The 25,829-nt window shown below is 39.5% G+C and overlaps 1 protein-coding gene across 7 annotated transcripts in view; it reads left to right on the top strand.

The window, feature by feature from the left end:
• Positions 1-25,829, top strand: part of EML4 (EMAP like 4) — a 163,030-nt gene that overhangs the window by 99,600 nt on the left and 37,601 nt on the right. For 4 of the 7 annotated variants that reach the window (XM_055816123.1, XM_055816122.1, XM_013300193.3 and 1 more), the window contains 5 exons: positions 1,499-1,628; positions 7,354-7,527; positions 9,659-9,787; positions 13,049-13,074; positions 13,528-13,560. In XM_055816123.1, the coding sequence (XP_055672098.1) occupies positions 1,499-1,628; positions 7,354-7,527; positions 9,659-9,787; positions 13,049-13,074; positions 13,528-13,560 (492 nt within the window). The remainder of the gene's footprint in view (positions 1-1,498; positions 1,629-7,353; positions 7,528-9,658; positions 9,788-13,048; positions 13,075-13,527; positions 13,561-25,829) is intronic. The other 3 variants (XM_055816126.1, XM_055816124.1, XM_055816127.1) reach the window with 3 other exon arrangements.

Genomic DNA, 25,829 nt, shown 5'->3' with positions numbered 1-25,829 from the left:
CTGGTTTAAAATAAGAATTGATTTGCCTCTCAGCCTGCCTGATAGAGCTGCAATGTGACAAATGGACCAAATGCTGGTATTGTTCAAATGGTGCATCTGTGTGAGTTAGCCCCCTTGTGTGCCAAGCAGTAGATTCCCCCTGGCTGCTTTTTTACTCCTCGCTTTTCTTCAGTGTGTGGCCTCATGCCTTATCTATCTCGCACTATTCCAAGCCTGCAACAAACACAGACCTGTTATTTTCCCGTCAGTTGTGTCCTTTGTGCTTGTCTGTGAAGTCAGAGTGACCGGACACGGTGACCCCATGAGATGCAGTAGCAGCTTGCTGCTTGTGGAATGGGGATGTGGCGTGGAGATGGGGTCAAAAGTGACCGCTGATTTTTGAATGCTTAATGTTAGATTAGCCCAGGGATTTTTTTCAGGGCATGTAATGATTCAGAGGGGAAAAGCACAAGTTTAGCACTTGGGAAGAGGAGGGGGGAAAACTTTCTCTGAGGTCTTACTCAGGATAAGAGAGGCACACAAAAAAGGAGAGGGACACAATTAGTAGGAAAGGGTGAAATGTCAGGTTCGAGTTAAATGCCTTGTATTTCACTGATGGTCTGTGGCAGAGGCAGGTCTGGGAGCCAATTGCCGGGCTAGCATTCAGCTCTTTAAATAGAAGAGCCTTCCCTCCCTGTCTTCCTTGCAATCCCCTCCCACATTCACTGCATAGTTTCAAACTTCTGCAATGAGTGAAGTGGGCATCTGACAGACAACAGCCTTCTTCACATAGACAGTCTTGATTCATCCCTGGAGGGAGTCTGTAATGTTCACTGGATGTGGCAGATGTTCTATGGAGTGAACTTTACCAGAAACTTAATAACTATACCATAGTGCATATGCTCAAAGGTCAATACCTTTTTAAGATGGAAGGGGCAGCTGAAAAACTTCATTTTTGAACCCTTAGAATCACAACCTTTAAATAACTTAGTAATTTTTTCAGTAGGAGGAGGACTTCTGTGTGCAAGTTCTTTAACTTTAGGAAAAAAACCCAAACAAATGGAAAGGAACAAACCTCGTGTGGTGTTATCTGAGCTGTGATGGTTTTGAACAACAGAGTTGAAATAGTTAGATCTGCTGTTCCACAGCTATTGGAGCCAACCAGCTTCCCAAGGCTTGCTGTAATCTATAATTCTTCCTTTTGACCACAACTGGAAAGCAATGTGGCATGTCGCTGAATTGAAGTATTTGCTGGCAGCGTGGCAGTGGAGAAGCTGGTGCCTCTCAAGGCATATTTTTGCCTGTCTTAGTGTTCCAGGTCTCCTGTCTCCAGCTGCCTAGGTTAAAGCTTTCATGACTGTGTGTCTCTGGATATAGGCTAGATGGTTGTCCTGAATGCTGGGGCTCCTGCCGTGTGATACCAGGTCCACATCTGAGAGCTTTTGGTTTTTCAGACGGATCTTTGGATACAGCTGTAAAACCTTGCATTCTTCAATGATTGTTTTTTTTCCCCCCCTAGGTCAGCCAACCCTTCGAGAAGCTATCTCAATGTCCTGTATAACTAACGGGAGTACAGGAAGCAGGAAAACAAGCCACAGTTCATCTGTTTCTGTTGCCAGAAAAGAAACTCTTTCATCTGCTGCAAAAAGGTACAGACTTGTAATTAAATTTGATTTAAAAAAAAAACCAACAAAAACAAAGAGCAAAAGTTTGATTTTTTTTTTTTATTTTATTTTATTTTATTTTTTTTGCCTCTGCATGACTCTCAGCAGAGCTTCCTGAAGTCCAGTAAGGCACAAATAAACTTTTGAGATGTACCGTGTTGTTAGGCTGCTTACAGCAGGTTCTTAAAAGAATTCATGAGTGGAGGGTATTTCTATAGTGTATAGTGTCCAAAATGCATTCTCACTAAGGGACAGAACAGGTAGATATATTTCCAATAGAAATGGAAAATTCTTCCTTCTGGTATTCATCTGCATCTTTTTTTTTTTTTCATCCTCTTTTTTTTTTCAAGGAAATTAAAGGACAAAACTGACTTCATTTCCTGGAGTGTAAAGCGTAGACAATAGCAAAATAGCTGTGAGACAATAGGGGATTGTGCAAGATAAATTTATGGTTTTGCCTAGAAAATCTTCACACAAATTATGGCTACTTAATCTTCATGAAGAATACCTGTATCAGATCTCAAATGCGTAGAAATAACACTGCTTATTTTTTTAAGTTAAGCTAAGTACCAAACAATAACTTTTTTCCCCTCCATGTGATGGTTTCAGCTGCATACAGCAAACAAAGTTTGTGTATAACTTTCTTCTGCGGGTCTGTTAGTCATTGCATGGGTTCTTCAGTTAGTAGGTTTTGCATTTTTTTTCAGCTTTTTGCAACTTTTCCTATTTGTTGAAAAGAACAGGCTGCCAGAAACAGCCGCAGGGCAGAGAATACTTTAATGTTTTAACTGTGGTGAATTACGTGAACAAATTCTTGGCTTTTGTAGAGTGCTGTAGTAAATCCAGTGGTTGGTTTATCTTCCACCATGGGTGTAAATACACTGCTATCTAACAATACAGGGAAATTATATACTTCAGGGAATAAAAATGCTATGTGCAAATATAAACTGTATGAGAATAAACCAGGAAAAGCTTTCATGCCCTTTGGAATTTGGAGAGCAAGGGTAATGCCCTGCTCTTTGCTCTTCTCCATTGTGTGGCACTGCATATCTTTCTTTTTATTGAATTCTTATGTTTACTTTTCAGCAATAAATCCAAAGAGATCACAGTATGTCTCTGTCTGCTAGTGTGACAGGCACCAGTACAAAAGACATTCCTGCAGGAAGGTATTTCTTAGTTAGCACTTTACCATTAATCTTGCTCCTGTGGCTCTTGGCGCTCTGGTGAAAGCCAGCCCGCTCCCCGTCATGTCCAGTTTGCATTTGCGCTGAATCACCTTCTTGATTCACTGGGTGCTCTGCACCTGACTGCAGCAGAATTGCAGCGTGGAGTGGCCAGCAGCTCCTTCATCTGAGTTAAGGTCTTTAAAAGAAGACCTGGACAGGCCAAAAGGAGAAAAAAGGAAAACCTTAATATGAGGGAGGGCAGCTCTCCCTGGGCCCCCATATAACTGTCCAGTGGAGGTTTTGGTGCTTCCGGTGCAGCTGAAGGTACTTGATTCCCTTCTTCAAGGCTTGGTTTAGGAAGACCTGAGTCCTCTCCTCAGCTGTTTTGCCAGCAGTTCCTTTCACTTTCCTGTCTATGCATTCTTCTATGAAATTAGTTTGGTATTTGGAAGAAAATAGACTCGCCTTTTCGTAAAATTACCAGCTAAGAAAGGTGAAAGAAGAGGTCTAACCTCAGGCTTTCTGGATGTGTGCTTTTAATAACAACAAAATTGTTAAACACCAAATAGTTTTCCTGGTAGAAACAAGTGAATGTCAATAGTAGTCCCATTTCATTAACAAAGTTAGGGTAAACGTGACTGTTCCTAACACTCTTGTTACCGTGAAGAGGAGGAAGGCCAAAAGGAAGTACCAGCTGGTCATGGGATACTTCACCCCAGCTTGTCCAGGCTTTTCTTTAGGTTGGAGGTTGAACTAGTGCAGCAGGTGGACACTGTCATCTCTTGATGTAGAATTATGCTTTACTTACCAAAGAGACCCCATAGCCTGCCTGTAGCTTTTTGTGTTCTAAATGTATGTAGCTATACATCTAGTCACATATAACAGAAGGCCCACTTGTGTCCAGAGCATTATTGTTGAAGTTTGGTGTCTGTCTTAATATTGTACATTTCTAGGGCTCTGGCCTCTGTAGACCTGCCATCTCTGAGAATTTCTTCTATAGACAAACAGTTTTATTTCTTGGACTGTTTAATCCTTGTTCTACCAACCTGAACACTGAGATCATGGAGATGGTCTGATGGCTCCGTAGCTGCACAGCAGCAGCACATCTCGTTTCAACAAAGGTGTGCTAAAATATCCACTGTCACTAAAATCACAGCCCAGGAACGTACCATGAACAGCTGGTAGAAGATGTCCAGTTGACAGAGATGAAATCATGTACATGTTGGGAAAATTTTAGTGCTATAGTCTGGAACTGACTTGTGATAGAGGTGTCAAAACACTTGAGAAAAAAAAACATGCTGCATAGCTTGTATATCACCAGAGCTGGAAACAGGTTTGTATTTTGTACTGCAGATGACTGTCACAGAGACCTGTTTGATCATTTCCCTTGGGACTAAAGGTTCTTCTGAAAACAGCTGGTAGGAATAGTCTTCATGTTTCAGAAATGACCACCCTCCACAATAGCTGCCAACTGCTGTGATTCAAAGGGTGAAACGTGCAAAGTGAAGTTAGAGAATCTGCACAATTAGGATAGATACTAATAGCTCTCAACTACTCACATTTAGACTGAAGAAATGCCTCATTGAGTTGGGATTTGGAAAGAATTTTTGGATGCATTAAATGACTGCTTCCCGGAACAACTAGTCTTTAGAAACCCACAAGAAAAGGTGCTGGTTTTGATTTGTGTCGGTTGTTGCACAAGACCTGGTTGAAGAAGCGTTAGTAGGAGAGCCACTCTGTAATAGCCGGTTATAATACAATTAGGTTGAAGATTTTAGCAGTAGTGAGCAAACCAAGTAAATTCAGCACAAAAGATACTCAATACCCAGACTGCCACATATGTACATAATTCACCTTCCAATTTAAGTGCAGTCAAAAAAAGAAGCCCACTTGCAACTTAGTTGTAGATAAAAGCACTGTATTGGAAGCCCAGGTATACCTTGCGCTGCAACCCAGAGGGAAACCAGAGCGGTCCAGTGGTTCTTGTGCCCCAGCAGAGAAGTTAAGGAGTGAACCTAATGGCAGAGGTGTGAAATGTGTAGTCAACAGCTGACAAGCTCGGTGAAGACATTGGAGAGGTTGCCACCCTGAACCTGTGGTGTCTAGGAGATGGATCCGATGAGCTAAATGAGTTTGGGCAAGAACACAGAAAATAAGAGACCTAATTGGTAAGTTAGGTGATATGCTACTATCAGCAGGTGTCATTCACCTGAGCCTGCTGGAGGAACGCAGGGGTGAATTGCAGGATTGCTGGTGTGTCTTTGTAACAGGGTATTACAAAAAATGTGGTGAAAGGGGCTGCAGGCAACGACCCCTTTTATGCTCCTCTCAGAGACAGGGCATGGTGCCAGGTGAGCCATTGCTCTGACCGAGTAGGACCATTCTTTGTAGATTTGCAGGCTGGAGTTATGGGAATCATTTGTGTGTTCTCTCTCCTCCTGCTTCCTTTATCTTTTTTACTATTATTAGGCTTTATTTTGAAATCCCCAAGTACAGGGAAAGGGAAAACTGGAAGCCTGTCTTTCTAAAAGGTAGTTTCTTTTAAAAAAAGAAAACACACACACACACAGGCCCACCCCTCCAAAAAACAAAAGCAACACTCCTCTGTCCTAGTAGATGGGCTTCATTATGAGAAATCCTGTGTTTATGGGAGAGTGAGTGCAGGGGTCTGTGGTTGGACCTGTCGGAGAAGGACTAGTGACTCTTGTTTTCTTTAGTGATAAGATTCCAATAATTTATTTCACTATAATGCAATTCTTGCCGCAGACTGTGAAGAGATTAAGATCATGTAGTGTGCTTTTGCATCCAGCAATGCAAGCTAAGTCTTCTGATTAAAAAATAATAATTTTTATGCTTCTAGTTAATTAAGGACTTCTGGCTATAAATTATTAACCAAAACCCCACAGTTCTTCATGCTTTGTTCTCTGTGATCACATATATACCCTCAAGAAATGTGAAAGCTCTTTCTGTTTTGTTTCATCTGTGTTTCTGAAAAGAAAATTAACTTTGATGGATTATATGAGTTTTTTAACTAGTTAATATGGTTTACAGAAATAATCCTGAGTGATCCTTATAAAATGTATTTTGGGTTTTATATTATTTTTCACATTTTGACCTGTTCTTCAGTGCTTCTTTGCAAGCATTTAGAAAAGTTGAACTCATTATAAGCATTGAGGGCCTTGTCTTGGTGGTAGATGACATATTTTAATTGAAATAGCAAATGAAACAAAAAAGGGTCTTATGAATGTTGTATTAAAATCAAGGGCCCATTTTTACTCTTTTTTTTTTTTTTTTTTTTTTTTTTTTATGTTGTCTTACTGTTTTAAATTGCTTTTGGGGGAAAGGTGAATGAAAACACAAATAGTCAAGATGGGCTCAGAGCAGGGGGGGAATTGATGTGGGGGAATAGAAATCTGGATTCTTCCCTTCAGAAAGATGCTGATTCTTCTTTACTTTGCAGGTTGCTTTGAACCTAAGAGAAAAAGTCTCTTTTCCCTTTTTAGCTGGTGTTTCCATCTTACTTTGTTCACTGAGAAATTTACCATGGAATATTATTATTTTTTAATCTTAAAAAAAAAATAGGCTGTGTACTACAGAATACTCTTCTCTTTCAGGTCCTGTTATTGTTAGTGTGACTCGGTATATTGCAAAGCACGCTGTTTTATAGAAAAGCCTTTTAATTAATCTTTCTGTTTACTTAATGGATCTTTGCTTTGGATTTTAATGAATTTATGGTTGTTAATGACGTATTTAAAGCTGTTTCAAATGTTAACCTAGTAAATACAGCAATATGAAGTTAAGATGTTTTCTTAGCTGTCATTTACTGAAGACATTAAAGAAGTGGCAAGACAGTCTGATGTTAGTCAACTACAGATCAATATAGCGATGAGTTGTTGGGGATAATTTTCTTTGAATTCTGGTGCAGCCAGGGAGAGCCCAGGGGCCAGCAACAGCATTTCACTCGTTCAGTGACAGGGCAAAGATAAGCGGTACCATGCATGTCCAGAAAGACAGTGCCAGAAGTATAGTTCCTTCTTTATAGGCTTAAGCTGATCAGAGAATGGTGCAAGTCACGCTCCTGCCCTTCGCTTGCCCCGAAGCACGGCTGGCAGCACGGTAGGGTCGGCGGTGAGCTGAACCAGAGGATGGGGTTTTTTCTGAGGGATGGCGGAGTTTTCATGCATCAACTTGTGACAGCTTCGAATGTTGTTGAAACACCTGCAAATGAAGAACACACTCAAATCTAAGTTGTATCTATTTTAAAATCGGAGTAAACTTAGTGCAACAGTATAGTAATAATAAGTAAATAATCTTCCATGCCTCCCTCCCCTTTTTCATTTTTGGAGCTCGTGAACAAATCCTATTTCAGCAAATGCTAACCTGAAGAGAGTGAGTAAATAATCAAAGTGTTCTTTTGGTGATTATATACAGTAAGTTGCTACATGCTTCTCCCATCTTTTACAGAGGACATTTTCTCCCACCTTTTTATTTGCTTGTTCTCATTTTTATTTTTCCCTCCCCCCATGTTATACTTTATTTTACAGCGGTACAGAAAAAAAGAAGGAAAAACCTCCAGGACAGAAAGAAAAAAAAGAGGAATCTCATTCTAATGATCAAAGTCCACAAACTCAAGCATCACCTTCTCCCCAGCCCTCCTCACAGACTCTCCAAACACACAGGCAAACTCAAGAAAGCAAGAGTTCTGCTCCAGCTAAAAGGTTTTCACAGTACCACAGTACAGAACTAGAAAATTATTGTAATGATACCAAGTTCATATTTGACAACAAGTCATGTGAAATAGTTCTGATCTCATGATCAAGTTAATAAATGTTTGATACTTTTTGTGCTAGAGAAGATGCATTCACTGTGCATTGCAACAGACCATATGTAAAAATGCAATTTTTTTTCTTTGAGTAAATTTTTAAGATTACAGAGGTGTTTTTGTTCTCTGTGACTGAAATTCTTATACGGTAGATTATCTTTAATCAGTCATCATTCTAAAATATTTAATGGTGACTCTGAATTGATCCTTCTCAAAATACACTTCACAGGCTTTGGCATAGCTGAATTGTGCTGTGTGTTTTGCACATGGCTGTGTTCTACAACTCGTAATAGCAATTTTTAAATGTCATTGCAAGTCTTCCTTTGGGAGTTTTTCTTCTTAAATTATTCTATACAGTGACTGCAGTTAGAAATTTATTTTTTTTTGTGGCCCTTCTCTTTTCAAGTCCTGCTAAGTTGCAGGGTTGTTCACTTTTATTCTGATTCTTTACATGAGTGAAGTTCTGAGTTTACACCCAAATCATAGAACTGCTTGACCTGAGTGAATGTAGACTTTTATTTAGGATTGCCTCTGTGTTCCCACTCATTTTAGTTGGAATTAGGCACAGAAAAAACTGGTAGTTTGGTTTTGTTGTGGTGGTTTTTTGTTGGTTTTTTTTTTCCTTTTTTAGATAGCTTTTTAAGGTCAAGGAAATGGATTTTAAGATTTGGGTGATTACTTCTGAGTTTCAAAACTATGCAGATCACTTCGTGTGATTTCTTTTTTTTTTTTCTTTTTTCTTCATTGTCACCTTGTTTAGGATGGTGTGAAATTTTCTAGGAGACTGAAACAAACTCTCAAATGAAATTTATTCTTCTGACATTTACTGTAGTTCACAAGATTATGTTGTCTTGCATTGCTCGAATTCACAGCTCTAATAAATATTTAAACTTTCACTTGACTGATGCATGTCATAACACTCCATAAAGGCTCTGTCTCCATGTCTTGCACAAACTCTCAGTTGTCTGAAGCTGAACTTGTGGCCTGTTCTCCTGCCTGGTATCTCACTGTAAAGATGTTTGTCTGAAGTCTTGCTTACTAATCTTTTGCAGTGTGGCGAGAAAAAAAAAAAAAAAGGTGCCTTTTGTAGTCTCCTAATGGTTTAACTTGATTTGATTAACTTGTTTGTCGCAGGATCTTTCAGCTTCTTGAGGTGCTGTGGAAGGAGCTTGCTTGCCGTTTCTAAGGTTGCAGTTCAGGACTTAATCCTGCAAAAAGCATTTCTGACGGGATGAAGTACGATACTGTTAGCAGGACACGTGCAGACCAGCTTGAAGAATAATTTGGGCTAGATCACTTTTGAACATGTTTTCCATGATTAAAATGTACATGAAATTAATGAACCAGTGACTGCAAAACATGCAGGTCCCCATTAATGTACATTGGCTACAATAAGATTGCTGAAAAATTATACTGGTATTCATGGATTCAGTCCTCCGTAGTATTGGGCCAAACGTAGCTTGCCTTATTCATGCAAAAAGTTTGCGGATGTTTGTTTTAAGAAGATTAAAGCCACTAATGTGGTTTAGAATGTGCTGTGTGCAAAACAGCTGTATGAAACTAATCTTACAGAACTGTTCTGCCTCAGAAATCAGTGTGTTAAATCTGGTGAACAGTCAATCAAGAAGGGAAAAAAAAATTCTACTTTTCTTTCCTACCTTCTGTAGTGATTTTTTTAAAAAATTGTTTATTCTTTAAGGCTAGTATACTGTAGACTCACTTTTCTCCACATTTGTGATTCGTTAGCAATATAATAATGAAGTATAGAGTTATTTTGTTCAAGTCTTTATGTAAGAGCATTTGGAAATGGAAAGGAATGGATAAGACATTTTGCAACTGTCTTGCTCAATTGTTTTCATTCATCCAGTTAGAACTTTTTGACTAATCTTTTTTTCCTGTTTCATGCTTCAGCTTGAAGGAAGACCTAGCTCTGCTTTTGTCTCCTGCTGCTTGATCTGTTCGTTGCGTACCAGTTCCAGTTATTGTTATTATCTTGTAATTTTAAAATACATTTTTGTTTCTTTTAGCATAAAGAAATCCTTGACTGCGGAAAAACCTCACAGTGCTTGGGAGAGTTCTGATGACAGTCGTAATAAGCTGCTGAGAGTAGCCTCGACATCTAAATTAATATCCAAAGTGGCAAAGAATGCAGACAAGTATGTATCAGTTTGGTACATAAAAGCAAGTGAACTTTACAGTCAAAATATTATGAAATTGCATAATTTTAATGAATTTATTTATGAATATGCTGAGACAGTTTGCATTTTCGTTTTTACCAGGAGTAATTATCTACATAACCTGCCGATGTTGTGCTTCTAGGTGTCTGTGGAATCTTAAAATCATTATAAAATGTGAATACAGGATTTGAGTATAAATGTGTTTTAATGGTAGCCATTTGGATTAGCAGAATTATGCACTGTGAGTTAAGATTTATGGCTTAATGCCACTGTTGTGAAGATTCCAATCATTTTTTCCCTCATTTCACTTGCATTTTCAAATCAGTCTTATTTCCTTGAAGTTAATTTACTGAGTTTGACATAGTATGTGTATTTCTAAAGTAGACTGTAATGGTAAGAATATATTCTTACTATTTTTCAGGTGGGTCTCTCAAGTTACCTGTTTAACAGGTTCCTGATTGCAGGTTCTAGGTAATAGGCAGGATCTTCTTTTCAGCTTCACCTGCAGGAGGTGATGTGCTATAGCTCATCATCCCTCTCATGCTCTTCTTCAGCAGCAGGTTTTCTCAGTTTGTGGCCTCCAGTGGAGGCCTCACCGAGGATGAAGAGCACGGAGTAGTTACTTCTCCTACTCCTGTCATTAAGAGAGACAGGAGTTTGCTTTTTGTTGTTGACGCCTATTGTTACCCACTTCTTGTCCTCAGTATTCTTTGCCAGTTGGGCTTCCCACTTCATATTCACTTAATTTCTTTTTTTTTTTTTAACTTTATTTCACTGAATTTGTTGAAATTGATGTGCTGATTCTTTGACTGACCCCTCTCCTGTTTGCCGAGATCCCCACAGTGTGCTGGCAGCTTCTTGCAGCTTGATGTTATCTGCAGAATTCATACATCTGCTCATTAATCTTCATTCAAGTACCCATTAACTAGTCCAAGGCAAAACTATTTGAAAATCCCTCCCACTATGACAAATAAAACTCTTCAGAGCTTTCAGAGTAATTACCAGTTTTGTTATGATTGTGTCTGTAGGCGCTCTCCTTAGCTTGCATATAAGACTGTCAAATACATACTTAGAGTCAAGAGTAGTGCAAGTGCATTCCTCCTTTCCTAGGAATGGGTAGAACAAAAACATCTTAAATTAATCTTGGGTGTGGATATCGGTACATTTACTAAAAGCCTTATGCTTAGCCTGAAGAGTTCTGCAAAGCAGTGAAGTGCTGTGTTTGAGGGATTTTGGGTGACGTATTTTGCAAATACTTCTTTTCCTGTTAGAATTGATTTTCACTGTTAGAATTTAAAAGCCCTTTGAATTTAAATTTATTTTAATTAATTAAAACATTTTTATATTTTATTAATTTTTATTATCTTATTTATTCTTACTTAAATTTTATTTTTATTTTAAAATTTTAATTTTTAATAATTTGAAATAATTTTTAAAAATTAAAAATATAATTTAAAAGTCCCTAGAATTTAAAATCAATTCAGATTGCAGCAGGATGCTGTTAGGTAATACTTTGGACTGAAAAAACCCTCTGTCTTGATTTTTACTTATCAACTTTCTTTTCTTGGTTTTTGTAATGCTACCAAAATATCTTTCACAATGTGGTATACTCAAATTTTCTAATAGTAAAAAATAAATTTCACTCTTACTGACATTTTGTATAATGGTTCAGGCATGGTCAAAATAGAGTATCTTGATGCATTTTCCTGTGATTCTACTTATTTTCTAAAAGACTTTAAATGATGCCATTCTGCAATCTAATGTAGAAAAAAATCAGGTATCTAACAACAAAGCATACAAGGAAAGATTGGGATTCATTATTGTGGAGGAAAGTTGTCTGTTCATATTTTGTCTTAAAGGATTTGGCAACAAACAAGGCTTCAAACATTATCAGTTGTAGACATTCATCTGATTGAAGGCTGGCTGTTTGTATACCTTGGTCGTAGCTCAGACTTACCCTAAAAGCACTATTTGCATTCAAGAGCACACGTTAACACTAATTTCTTAATCACATCCTATGTGCCCATTTTCTAAAAGAATTGGTTAGTGTTGTTCAAAGGCATATTGTTATATTGCATTTGTCGTTCCCAGTGAAGAAATGGTGGCCTCATCTGCCTGAAGTTACCAGAGTCTTGTGCAAGGAGCAGAATTCAGCCCCTCATGTGGGCCCCAGGAAAGAAATGTTTTACATATGCTTTGCGTTATCAGCCCAGGATATGAACTTTGTTTAGTAAGCTCAGTCTTTAAGTCAGCACTGGCTGTAAATCAGCCTGATAAAGCCGTAAGAAGTAAGAGGGTTCCCACCCCACAGCAGCCTATCGTTCAGTGTTCTTCAGGCAAGGCTGGGAATCCAGTTTTAATTTTTCACGTGGAGTGTGGTGAAGGGTGAGTCTACCAGTAGTCCGAGATGACTTTCCTCATGCGTATGTTTGACCCTTTGTCACTGTTACAAAAATTTGACCTCCATCCAGCTAAAAATACTGGATGCCATTCATACCTTTCTGCTGAATTTCGAATTGAATTCAAGAGGGTTTTTTGTGCAATACATTCTCCCATCAAGGAGTGTTGTTCTGGTAGGAAGTAGCTCTGAAGCTGGGAAATTAGTATTTCTTCCCTCTTCGGAAATAAAGGACTGATGTTTTTTGTCAATAGTTCATTCTTAGTTCTTAGTCTCAACTGCACTGCTTTGAAGACTTTGCGTTGTACATCCAGTAATGCATGGATCCAGTGTGAATGAAACCACAGCTTGCTAATATTTAATCCATGCATCCAACAGGGTTAATTCCTAGAAAAATTTATGTTGTTGTGTGCTGACAGCTTATTTTGACAGGTGTTAAATGCCTTGCCTGCAGGCCTGAGGGTGTTTGGCAGCTTAAAACATTTGGTTATTACAAATTTGTTCTCTCAAAATGGAATTTTCCATGCACAAGGAATACGTCCTCCATCATTTAATTTTAAGAGCTTTTTGTATTTTGTTGTTATTACAGTAATTATTAGGAACCCTTGCTATAGGGCCAAAGACTTTTACATGACTCAAAAGATACAGTGAACTGCATAAAATAATACATGGGTAAAAAGGTACTGCAGTGACCACAGTTATTATTTAGCATCCTATACTACAGTTACACTGTACATAGAATCTGATGAGATTGCCAAATGCGATAATGTGTAAGAACTTGATGGTATGGGCTTGATAAGAATTTCACATATTATTAACAATTTTTTTTTTTTTTTTGCCAGGCACAAAGATGTCATTGTCAGCCAAGGTAAATAAAAACATTTATTTTTAAAAACTGGATGAAGTTGAAAAGATTGGCTTTTGACTGAATAGTATTTCCTGTAAATGAATACACTGGGACATCTGCTTATGAAACAGGGATATAGAACTAAAATAGCATTAATAATTACTCCAAGAATTCATCTGGCCAAATGTTACTCAAGACCTATATACGGAACTTTGAAATTATGGAGAAATGCCTCATCAAATTGGATCTTTAGGAAGGACAGAAATTTTCGGTGGGTGGTGGGAGGTTTCGTTTTACTTTTGTAAAACAAAAAGCCTTTTTGATTATTTTCTCTGTGTGTATGTGCATAAATAGAGAGAGCTTATGAAAAAAAAAAATGTAAAGTTTTGACCTATGTGCCAGTCTTCATCCAAGCAGGTATGAGTGAGACTTTAGAAATAGTTTTAAGATATTCTATTTCTGTCCCATAACCAGCAAAAATGTCAACTCGTGAAAAAAACAGCCAAGGTAAGAATTAACCTATGCCCTTTGGTTGCTTTCTAATTTAGCGCTCTCACAAATCTTTTATTTGGCTTTTCACCATCAAAGAGCATCGGTGCACGATCTCTTAAAAACTTTGAGCATTTAAATAAATATTTCAGCTTTCTTGTTATGGAAATATGTATGCATATGCACTTCGCAGTCTATGTAGGGATTATTTGAGGGTAGTCTAAAATAAATTACTACGCACATAATTTCCTCAGAGAAGAATATGTGTTCAAATAAGGTTCTATAAGTCTTGCATTGTTGCCCAAGATACTAGAATATTAAGAACTGCCAACTAAAAGATTTGTTTTATCTCAGCTGTCTTGCCAATGTTACAACATATACACTCTGATTAGACAAGAACAGAGACTGAAGGTTTTAATACAGCCTCCTAAAATGAAAAATTAGTCTCTTCTAACGTGTATATCTTTGCACTGATTAATCTTGCATTCTGTGGCTACCTGCTGCTGCTGGCTTGTTCAGACAGAAAAAGGAGCCATCTATCTGAACATGGTGGGACATGACAACAAAAGAAACCCACTTTTAGTGCCGCAAAACTACTCTGCTTTGATGTCCTGCAAACTGTACTGAAGCATGCAGTTTCAAAACTGAAGCATGTAACCCAAGTGCATGCTTTACAAAACATGTATCTATGTACAGAGGTTTTCTGTCATGCTTTTTTGCTAATTAACAAATCTGTAATCTCAAAATTCTGTGCTGTAAGCAAGATTACATTATACATGGTTTGATTACATTTGGTCTCCTCTGGATTTTCTTTCAAAAAGAAAAAAACACTCAAATTTTTTAGGAACTTAATATATGAATTGTTGTAATGAAAGCAAAATCAACTTGAATCCAATTGCTTTATCTTTTTCTAATTCATAGAGAAATTACAGATTTAAAAACAGTTTATATTGTTACTTACCAAAAGCATCCTTCAAAGACAAGAGGGGTGAAAGGATGTATAAGCATCAGGAACAAAGAAAGGAATGTTCCAGCTGTGGAACAGTACATATGTGCAGCAATGGTTACCGTAAAAAGAAAACTAGTCAGTATTGTCCAGACCAGATGCAATTTAGCTTTCCCAGAATTAAACTGTTACATTGAAAACATCCTTTCTAGCAAACACAACTTTTCACAAAATGAGGTTGCATACAGCTAAAATACTTTGAATACTAATTCTTTTCTTACAATGTGCTGCTTACAATTCTGTGTGTTCTGCCAAAAATGGACCATCCTTCAATTTTCTCATCCTGGTAGCTATAACTTACGTGGCCTCGATGTGTGCCCTGCTATCCGTTGTGTTACTCTGCAGATGATGTGAACTTTTGCTGAATGATGAACAGGCACCTTCCATGTGTGTGCTGCCGTAGTCTGTTCTGAGCCCAGCTGGAATGAAAGAGAAATATGATGCACATGACGTGGCCCCAAGTGTATGGAGAGGAAGTCTTGTCATAGAAAATGCATTTACTAACATTTTAAACATGTTATAGTGGCAGAACGTCATTCTGCCTTTAACATGGATGAAGTTAGAATTAGCAGGATTTAGCCTGCAAAGTTTTGGGTTTTGTTTTTTGTTTCTTATGGACCAATGAATATATCTTTTGACAGCCTTTTGAGTATGTGTCTGTGTGTGTGCGTAAGGTCTGTTAGGTTTTGGGTTGCGTTTACTGCCATAGAAGTAACCACCTGTTAGTTACTGTAGTTGCAGAGGGTCCCTCCATCCTTTCCAGTATACGTTTGGCAATACTCAGCTGGTTCTGTGTAGTGCAATGTCCTGTTCAGGGCAGCTGACTTCAGCCTGGTTTGTACTTGTTGGTTGCCACGTAAATAACCAATTTCGAGCTGGCACCCTGACTCAGTGGGTCAGGAGGTTGGCATGGCACAGGCAGTTAACATGGTTTGTGGAGGTAAATCCTGTGCAGCTGGACAGAGTTGGCTCAGGCAGGGTGGGATGAAGGGTAGCCTCTGCTCATGCCGCTTGGGCAGGACCTTCCTGCTCTGCAACCCAAAGGTGTGAAAAGTTACAGCTGCTTTAACACTCCCTTGTAGCTTGCCAGCCTTTGCTGCCAGACCCGAGCAGTCTCTAGCACGGTGTTCATTAAGTTACAGCAGCTCCCTTGAACTGCTCTTGTCAGTGGGCTGTGTGTGAAACACTGCGCACACACACCCCCGGCACACACCTCCTGTGCTAACAATTGTGTCAGTGCGCTTCCTAGAACCTGTGTGAAGGAGGCTCTTGGAAAGACTGCCGGTGTGCAAACTGTCAAGCTTCAAAGAAAATCTACATAGATACGTTGTCTTTATACACACATGAAACAAGTTTGGAAACGTAGTGCAACCACGAATTATCACAGCAGAAGGTGTTTGCATGGGGTAACGGGATGGAAGATGACAATTCTGTGTAGCTTTGAACATCCTGGAATCAGTTTGTTTCCTTTTTTTGATTCATCTGTTAAAGAAACTGCTTTGGAACCTGTCAGTATAGTGCAGTACCACAGAATATAGAGAAATATGTTTTTGCACATCTTATTTTTTGAGCAGCAGAAGTCACTGCAGTATTATCTGTGTTGTGACCATCTGTGCACATTCACTGTGATTTCTGTTGATAGCATGTGTTAGCTGTACAAGTGAAAGGCTTGAGGAGCGAGTGAGGACCTTAGCTTCAGCAGTGAAAGACATTAGCTTTGACGTCTGAATCGCCTTTGGTGTGGAGTCCCCAGAGAGCATGCTGAAGGTGTTGCATGTGGGTGACAGCAAGACCCAGGTAGTTCTCCCCTGCAGCTGCCCCCAGGCAGCCCTTCAGGTTCTGTGTAGCACCGTGCCCAGGCCGCGTGTGTTACCGGTGTTACTCACTTACCTTCTGCCTCAGTACCCATTTGTTCCCTCTGTGCCTTTCTCGCTCCCGCTTGGGCTGAGCTGCATCTGCTCCACGTTAAGGTTAGTCCTGGCTTTATGCAGCTGGGTACACGCTGAAGCAGAGGTAATGCAGACAGGAGCACTTCGGTCATGCCAGTGCAATGAGGGAAATACACACACTTCCATATATTTGATGAAGAGATTTTTGGGTTTAGGTTTTTCAACTTATTTTTGAACACTTCTTCGTTTAGCTTTGTAAACCAGGACAACCTTTTTACAATAAAATCCAGTACTAGGAGGTATTAAAATTATGTGAAAAACCAGTAAAGCTGTGGGTGAAATGAACAGGTGCTTACTAAGCATTAAAAGGACACTAACTAAAGTTACTGTTTTAAATCCTTTACCAGCAGGTGTTTATAATTGCCTATAAAAGCCATCTTGCTTTTCACTTCAGCAGAGACATTTTTGAAGTATTAATCATAAAGTATTTGTATTTTTATACCCAGAAGTTGAAGACCTGGCTTATTTTAAGAGGAAAGGTAATTTTTTTCACTGAGGTTCTGTGTTTGAGTTTGGTTTTCAGTGATAGCAGCTCTGCATATGAATCACTTGTTCACTTATTATAAAGTAATAAGAGACACTTAGATGTTTTTGGATGGCAATAAAAACCATATGTGAAAGCATTAATGAAAAACATTCACTGCATTCCTAAGTTTGTTTCTTTTTAGATTGCACTTTATTAGTTTCCAGTACTTTTTCTTCTGTTAGTTTAATACTAGTACTATAGTTCTAGCTTCACAGAGCAATTGGGAAGCACACAATGGAAAAATTTACCCTGCTGACAGTGTGCCCTGTCCACCGAGTGTGCAACATTCAGTAACCACCACAGATCAGGTTTTTTCATCAGACACAGATTTTCTGTCACATGCTTACTGAAGGTGCTTACGCACCTGAGGGCAAATGGAGATCCTGTTTATCTCATTATTATTGGGCTGCTTGCTGTCATTCAGGCACAGTGCTTGGCAGTAAAAACCACAGATACTGTCAGAAAAAGAAACTGGTATTTGGGATTTTTGGTCGTGGATTCTTGAAGTCATGATTTTATTTAAGAAGGGAGCATTTAGATGCAGTCTTACTGCACTTGTGTCCAGCACTCCTTTTTGAGTCCTTTTTCTTAATAAAAAGCTAGAGTATAATATTAAACTGGAATTATTTCAATGCAGATGGTGACTGTTGGTTAATACCTAGATTCTTAATGTCACCTGGTACATGCGAAAGCAGGGGTTTAACTATGATTTACTTGCCTAGTTATATAAAACTAATAACGAAAGATCTAGTAAAAAATCACAAGGCAAAGCAGTAAAACCATTCCAAACCAAGGCAAATCTCTCATCTGCTTTTTTTTGACTGTGTGGCTCGCATTGCAGCACCGCTCGATAGTGTCAGTGCATGTCGGCTTGTCAGGTTCAGCAAGCATTGACACATCGCTCAGGGTGAGAGACGGCAAACCTGCAGCCGTGTTTGAATTCCTTCTTCAAATGTAATGGTCTGCGCATGGTGGCTGAATTTGATTGTATTCATCTTTGTGCTGTTAGCACTAGTTTAAATTAGAAACAGGCTTCTAAGCCTTTGTCCCTCAGGTTAGTGGTCCTACAGAGTTCTTGGACACAGGCCTGAAAGCAGAAAGCTTGTGGGAAAGAAGCTATTTGTAGTATTAAAAAGCATAACTTCACTGGTCAAGTAACTAGAAGGTGAAGACAGATGAATAAATGTACTCTGGATGTGGTAGTTTATTGTATATTATTAGAGTTCTCCTTGGCCAAGCTAGTTGGAGGTTTTTTGGGTTTATCATTTGCTTGGAAGTCATTTGAAAGTTAAGATTCAGCTGCTAAACACAAGTAGAACTGAGCTGAGGGATTTGATGCATCACTTCATGTTGCTTTTTCAAACTAGGGGGGGTGGGACCGATTAAAAAATAGTCACTAATAACTTGCAAGATAAGATTATTGTAATGATTTCTTAAGAATTAAATTTATGACCATTTAGAGAACCAGATAATTTTGTTATTTAGTCACTATTATCTACTTTGTGTATGTATGCGTATATATATATATAAATAGACTTTATATATAAAATCTACTCATTAGACTTTCCATTATGCATACACTTGCTAGCTGAAGAGCAGAGTATTACAGCACAGATTTGTGGGGCTACCTCAAGGTCTGCCTAAATGAGGAAAAGTGTGATATAAAATACGTCCTTCTAATATTTTGTCTAGCTTTGTTGACGAAATCAGTAATCGAAGATGAGGGCTTCTCACATGCCTCTAGGAGACTCCTGTGTATTCCTTGAGAATTTCATTTTGATGCATATTTTTTGGAAACCAGGAGGATTTTGGGTTTTTTATGTCACTGTCTTCAAATTTCAGAAGGATCTAAACAGTAGCTTTCATGTCTTCTGAATTGCTCTTCTCTGTAAGTACTTCTGACTTAATCTACAAAGGCTTCTTTGATCTTTTTTTTCTTTTTTTTTACTACTCCTTTCACTTCTTATTATTATGGTCCTCTGAAAACCTCGCATATTGCCCTAAGAATATGATTCACAGAAAGTAATAAATTGCCTAAGTGTCATTGCATGAGTCTGTGCTGAGAAGCGCCAATTCCAGCCTTTCAGGTGGTTTATATTGCCCTATCTTTGCTCTCTGTTATCACCTGCCGTGTTTTTCATCGGTCTTACCTGTCTGCTTGCTTTCCCGGAATTGCTGGGTTTTACACTCTCTTCCAAGAGTGAATTAATAGGCATTGTTTGAAGTTGAATTTTACTGTTAACCTTTGTGCTGCTTTTTTCTTTTTTTTTTCCTGTATTTCCCCCTTTTTTCTTTATTTCCCCCTTTCTTCCTCTCTTGTATAAGGCCTGATTAAAAGCTTATTTATGTTAATGGAAATTTCCTTTTGAGGCAACGAGGCTTTGCAGAAAAGTTTCAGCCACTGTCTGCTGTTTGTCTACAATTTTTTTTACTGACCCCTAGTTTAGTCCTGGATTCTTGGTGTTGCATGCTTTACCAGCAGTTTCCTTGCAGGCAAGGTAAGTGCGCTGGCTTAGAGTGACTGTGAAGAAGATGCACTTGTTTCCTTGCAGATCTGGCAGGCTTCTAGGCCTCCCTCTCAGTAGCAGCACCTTGTTTCACTGATGTATTTATTCCTTTCTTCTCTAGCAGGCTATAAACTCTCAGAGAACCTGCAGTAGATACTCCAGTTGCTAACATCTGCCTCCAGCCTGCTGGGACCTATTTGGCTTAGTGTTTACACTAATGAACTTAACACAGGAAAGTAGGAGCACTGACAGAATTTCACTGATGACATGAAACTGAGAGACCGTACTGATATGGTGGAAGCTGAGATTTTAGTACAGTAAGACCTAGATGCTCCTGAGGCATGGACTAGTATAAGACAAAATTAAATTATTCAAAATCATATATGCAGGAGTTGCTGGCAGTGTTTTAGCTGGTTATTTGCTAGAAGTAAATGGCGAGGAAGAGGGCTGTGAGATGCTAATTATTCATACAAAGATTGAGCTTATTTCACTTATTAGGAAAACACAAATGCAATCCCAGGATTTATCAGAAGTAATGCTAAAGGAGAAATGCAGCCTTATGGAAAATGTTAATGCATCAAAACCCTGATGGGTTCTCTGTAACACTGCATGCTGTTACAGCACCCACAGTCATAACAAGGTAAATTTTGTGGTGGTGTGGAGACAGACTGAAACCTTATCACACAAAAAGAGAGTTAAATAGCTGGACATTTCTATTTTTGCCACATGAAGGCTGAGAGGAGGAAGGGCATGATCACTGTTTTCATGCTCACATAATGGACTTTCGGGCCGCAGATGGGCAGACCTGAGCTGAGGTTAACAGCCCGCACGCACAAAAAGCGAACGACCTGGCTATGCTTTACTGTCACCTGGGAGCTGAGGGCTCCAAACTATTAGAAGAAGGAAGTTTTCACATGGTGTTCCAGAATCAGCAGTGTGTTTCTGTGTATCCCAGTGACGGCCAAGTCTCTGCTGACCGAAGTCAGTGCTGCAGTACTCTGCCTGCATCACTCCCATTTTCAGTCGGTCAGAGAGGGCACTGGGGGACACGATGTGCATCCACTGGGCTGAGCTGGGCTGGGCTCAGCTGTGATGTTCCTCCAGCTCATGACATGGGCTTGCAGAGCCTCGTGGCTGATCAGCGCTCAAATCCACCTTTAGGTGGGCCCTCACCGAGTTGCTAGGCTCTATCTTTCTTGTCGCTGCATCTGTCTTTGTGTCATTCTTCCCAAGTGATGTTTTGTGCCCCTTCAGCTGACTGGTGAAATCATGGTGTAGTCAGATCAAGTGTTTCTGCATCTTTGGGGCTGAGTTAATAATTTCCTCAGTCCTCTGGGAATCCCACAGAGAGAGCTGAAACCTACGTGGAGTTTGCTTGGCTCCAGCACACCCAGGGGGCTCCCCTGTGAGGCTAATAAGCCTGAATCCTGGGAGCAAAAATTGGGAGTGTTGGTCCTGCATCCTCTGGCACTTGTGCAAAGAGATTGTTGAGGCTCCAGAGGTGAATTATTGTGGAGCCAAGAGGAGTTTGGCAAGGTCTGTGAATCTGAGCTCAGAGCTGCACAAAAGCAGCTACAGCTGTTCCCGGTGAAGAGCTGTCCCCTGAAGCCGGAGCACTGCATCCACTTGATGCTGCTTTTTGCAGCAACCCTGGGCCTGAGCTGTTTCTTTTTGTGTGGTGTGGGTAATCCCTGGCACCTGAGTGTGCTATTTACAGAGCTTCAATTGTACTTTTGGATTGGTTTGATCCATATTTGAAGGAGTTTCTAGGATGTCTGCCATTGCAGATTCATTAACTTAGCAAGTGCCAAGGTCCTTTCAGGTATGCCTTCCAGCACCTTCCCACCTCCCCCCATCCCTGAAATGCTTCTGCACAGTGGGTGGTGGGGTCCAAGCATCACTTTATATGGGGTAAAGAATTTTTACTTTCATGCCTACTGTTTTCAGCTGGTAGATACCAGAACTGTTGAGGACTTCTTGTTTGTTGGGGTCTGTGTCCCCCCTTCCTTTAAAACTTTTATCTCCCATATACTCCCTTACCTATGTGTTGCTGTTACGAGATGGCCAATTTCCTCCAACAGATATGTGAGGAAAAAAATAGTCTTGACATACTACTTTGTACCTGGAAGTAGTGAGAATGCAGGAAAGAAACAGGTAGTCTAATGGTCCTGAGCGTTCAGCTGAGCCAGTATGCTATGAAAGAGTTAAATCACTGATTTTCTTAACTTGCAAATACAAGAATTTGGCCTCAGGCAATTAATTGCTGTTTGAGAATGTCTTTGTTGATATGCTGCCATACTCTCTAGTATTTCAAAAGATTTTTACATTAATATTGTATCTCCCCTACAGGTTATTCTGATGAAAGGAAATTTAGTCTTAGGCAAAAATCTTTCAGTGGATTCTCTCTTTAGTTGTTTGGGTGGTTTTTTTTTTAATTCTTCCTCTTCTGTAGGGAGAGACTGAATCAAGTTATACTTAGCCTGTGCCCCTCTAACAAGTGTGTTAAATGTGTATCTTCAACGTGACAGCTAGCTAATAAAAGCAAAAACGTTTGTTCTTCAGTGGGGAAGTTCAGAGAGCTAATTTGTATCTGCATGCCCTGCAGATATTTTTTTCCCTGAGCTCCAGGAGAGCCTCTTCCCTTCTGGCCAAAGACCTGACTGAGTTCCTCTTGGACACTCCATCTCTTGTCTGCAGAGTCCAACAGGCACAACTGCCTCCATCTGTATGTATGTGAGTTGCAGTTTGTCTCCACTGTTCTAAGCAGCGATGAGAAATGTGATCCTACATTTCTGGAGTCGTTTTGTACTGGTCTTGTGGAACCAGAAGTGCCAAGTTCAGTGTTAACTCAAGAATTTGACTTGCACAAACCAGTGGTCTTTTCTAAATACCTTCAGGCTATGCTGTGTTTTAATTTATAAGGGTGTGAGCGCCAGATCTTGATAGAAAGGTCATTAATACGTTACTGTTGGTTTTGGCCGGTGTTGTTGTATTTTACAGAGAAAAATACTATTAAAAATATTTTGATGGAAAATTGAGATGTGTTACTAGTTTGGAGTAATTATCTAAACGTTTGTGTCAAACTAGTGACAACACCAATCTTTAGCTTTTCTCAGCACTGCAATTAAGCAGTGCACATTTGGTAAAATAACTATTGCTTCTAATTTAGCTCCTGGGCAGTGATTTTCTTTGTCCTTTGATCTGAGGCAAGTTTTCTGGTGTTGTCAGTGGAGGGACTCACAAGGTTCTCATTCAGAGGAGGTATATTTATTTGTTCTTAGAAAGAAGTGGGAGAACTGTTTTTGATCTTCTCAGTATTTGTTCCATTGGTGCTGGACTTAAATGGCTCAACTTTCATGATATTAATATTCTAAACAAGGAAAAACTTTTATGCATTTGCTAATTTTACATAGCTCAATTTTTACAAATTGTGTTCAGGGATAGTTTTTGAACGTGTGGTGGTTTTGCACTAGTTTTCTGTTATATTTGGACTGTTACAGAAAAATTCCCTTTTCTTGTCTCCAGCACAGAGTAAATCTGTCAGGGTCGAAAGCGACACAAAATCAAGTAAAATGAATTGTTGGTCTCAGAAGGTTGACTTGAGTACACTGAAAGTGGTAAAGGAGTCACATTAATCATGTCTTTTATTTTATAATCGTTGCTAAATTTGATAAACTGTGATCTGTTTCATCAGTTTAAAAAAACCTGTTTAAATAGTTAAGCTATTTAAATCAAACTACTGTCTGTTAAGGAGAAAAACAGAATGTTTTGACAAATTAAGCCGTATATGTTGTGAAATCCTCAAAGTGAGTATCATGCACATAGTAGAATACTTGTAACCGCCTTATGTTCAGGTGCGTGGATTCATTGACCTAGTTAGGTTTGAGAAATGCTGTGACAAGCAGTGTTAAAACCATGCAAACTTAGGGGGAGTTACTGAATATATTATATGATTTGGTCACCGCAGGTTTTTCCTGGATGTGTCGGTGCTGTCCAAGCCATTGGTGTGTGCTAGGGTCATCACTGCTGTATTCAAAGTTAGTGCTTTCTAGTGTTTTCAGAGCTGGGGTGGTATTCAACAGAATTTCACCCGGCTCTGATAAAATCCTCTATGATCAGAAATATTTCTTTTAAATAACCTGAAATATTCACTATATTTTTCTGTTAGACTGATGATTGTCAGTCTTCTATCTTACCTGGCTGTAGAAGAAAGACCTTGAGTGTCAAGAATTCATTTCCAAACTTTGTGCAAGACTGCTTTATAATTTTGGATGAAAATAGTTACAGGCTCTTCCTCTCTCTTTCTCTTCTGACGGCGGTAAGACACCATGTTTCTGCAGTTTGTGTAGTTAGGGGTGTTTCATATTTGTAGAAGGGTAGAGACTCTGGCTTAAGGTTGGTCTTGCTCACAACTTCATTTCTTGATCTTTGCATCTTCTAAAATGTTTTCTTTAAGCAAGAGACTATTTTGGAGTCTACGTTGCTTTTGCTGACACTGAAATTATCAGCTTTCTCTTGCCATTTTACATCTCCAAGTTTGACTTGAGCTGTGAAGCTATAATTCTGTGGGAATAAGTCTGAGTTTCTCCTATTTTCAAATTTAGATGTTCTATGGAATGCAAAACATAGATTGCACAATCATGCCGTCTGAGTAATAATCTTACATTTAATTGGGGAATTATTTACAAGCATTCCCTGGGCATTTAAGGCAAAGTGTGTCTCATGTTTGCCTTTTGAAAGAAATACAATAGTAATTGTTTAAAGGTCTTAATTTTAGAGCTCAATATTGGTTGCATCGAATGCAATTAGAGATTTCTTAATACTGTATTGCTCATTCACAGCTATTTTACTCCAGTCCTATTCGGCTGTTTCATTTTGGTTTGAAACTCTGACTTCCCTCTGTCTGCTGTGATTTTCAAATCCCTACTCATAAAAAAAAAAGTCAGAGTCCTAGACTCACAGCAGAATATTATATCACTTTGGGTTTGTGATATCGCTTACATTAACAATGAGTCTTAATAACTGAAGAAGTTGAAAAGTGATAGGTTGCCATTTCGTTGGATGTGAAATCAGCGAAATACTTGGGCCTTTGCTATCCGTGCGTTTCGAAACAAACTGCGGTGTCAGCAGCGTTGGAGGCTGGCATTACTTCTGGTGGATTTGAGGCCTGATTTAACAACAGTTAAACGGCACTACAGTGCTGGTTTTGCCATGTGAGTAGGACATAAAGGCTTTTAAAGTCTCCAACGGGTTTCTGGTCTTCTGAAGTCAGATGATGATTATTGTCATAGTGTGGAGGGAAGACTCCTGTAGGGCACCTAATACACTAGTTGCAGTCATGTATTCCTTAAATCTAGATGCGCTTACCTTCCAACCGCTAGCTAATGTGTTTGACCAAGCCACTCAGCTACTCAGTAATTAGTTTTCTTTGGTGGAAAATAACCTCATGTTCCTTGAGAAGGAACTCCTAAAGGTTTGTGAGGTGCTCCGATGCTCCAACGGACACGCACGTATGTTGTCACAGCTATAGACAGTCTCACAGCTGGAGTCATTAGGAGCTGTTGCTTCTCTCCATTCTTCAGGATATGGTGCAATATGCGATAGCGTGCAATTGGAACGATTTCAGTAAATTAGTAATTCAGGTTAGTGTATTAGTTTGTGATGATATGTAATTTCAGATGATATTCCTCAGCAAAACTTTGGACACTTTTCTTCTGCAGCATCCTTACATCTTAGCTTGGCTGTCATGGTTTAGCTAGGTGGGTGAAAGAACCAGCTGGTGGTCAGTGGAGCCTACAGGGGCTGGACTCGGACCCTTCCTGTTTAACGTCTTTAGCAATGACCTGGAGTGGTCAACATGGCACACTCTCAAGACAGCAGACCAGGGGGCTCATTAATATGCTGGAGGGTAGAGCTACCAACCTGGTACCTGAGCAGGCTGCAGGGATAGGTCTGCAGGAACCTCACAAAATTAAGCAAGGACAAATGCCAAGTCCTGCACAGGGGGGAAAGAAAACTCCCTGGCAGGGATACAGGCTGGGGACAGAGGGCTGCAGGGAGCAGCTCTGCTGGAAAGGTCCTAGGGGTCCTGGCAGACAGCCAGGTGCCAAGACAGGTTGTGTCATCTCCATCCTTGGAAGTTTTCAAGACTGGACGAGGCAAAACTGAGCATCCTAGTCTGAACTCATGGCTGAGCTTGCTTTGAGCCAGAGGTTGGACTTAAAGACTTCCTGAGGTCACCTTCAACCTGAAATATCTATCCTGTGATTCCGTGACTGCTTATTCAGTTTCAGATTCGG

Source organism: Falco peregrinus, chromosome 11 (assembly GCF_023634155.1).
Source record: "Falco peregrinus isolate bFalPer1 chromosome 11, bFalPer1.pri, whole genome shotgun sequence".
Classification (NCBI taxonomy): Eukaryota; Metazoa; Chordata; class Aves; order Falconiformes; family Falconidae; genus Falco; species Falco peregrinus.
The sequence above is the reverse complement of the archived record's forward strand: the minus strand, read 5'-3'. Positions and strand labels throughout refer to the sequence as shown.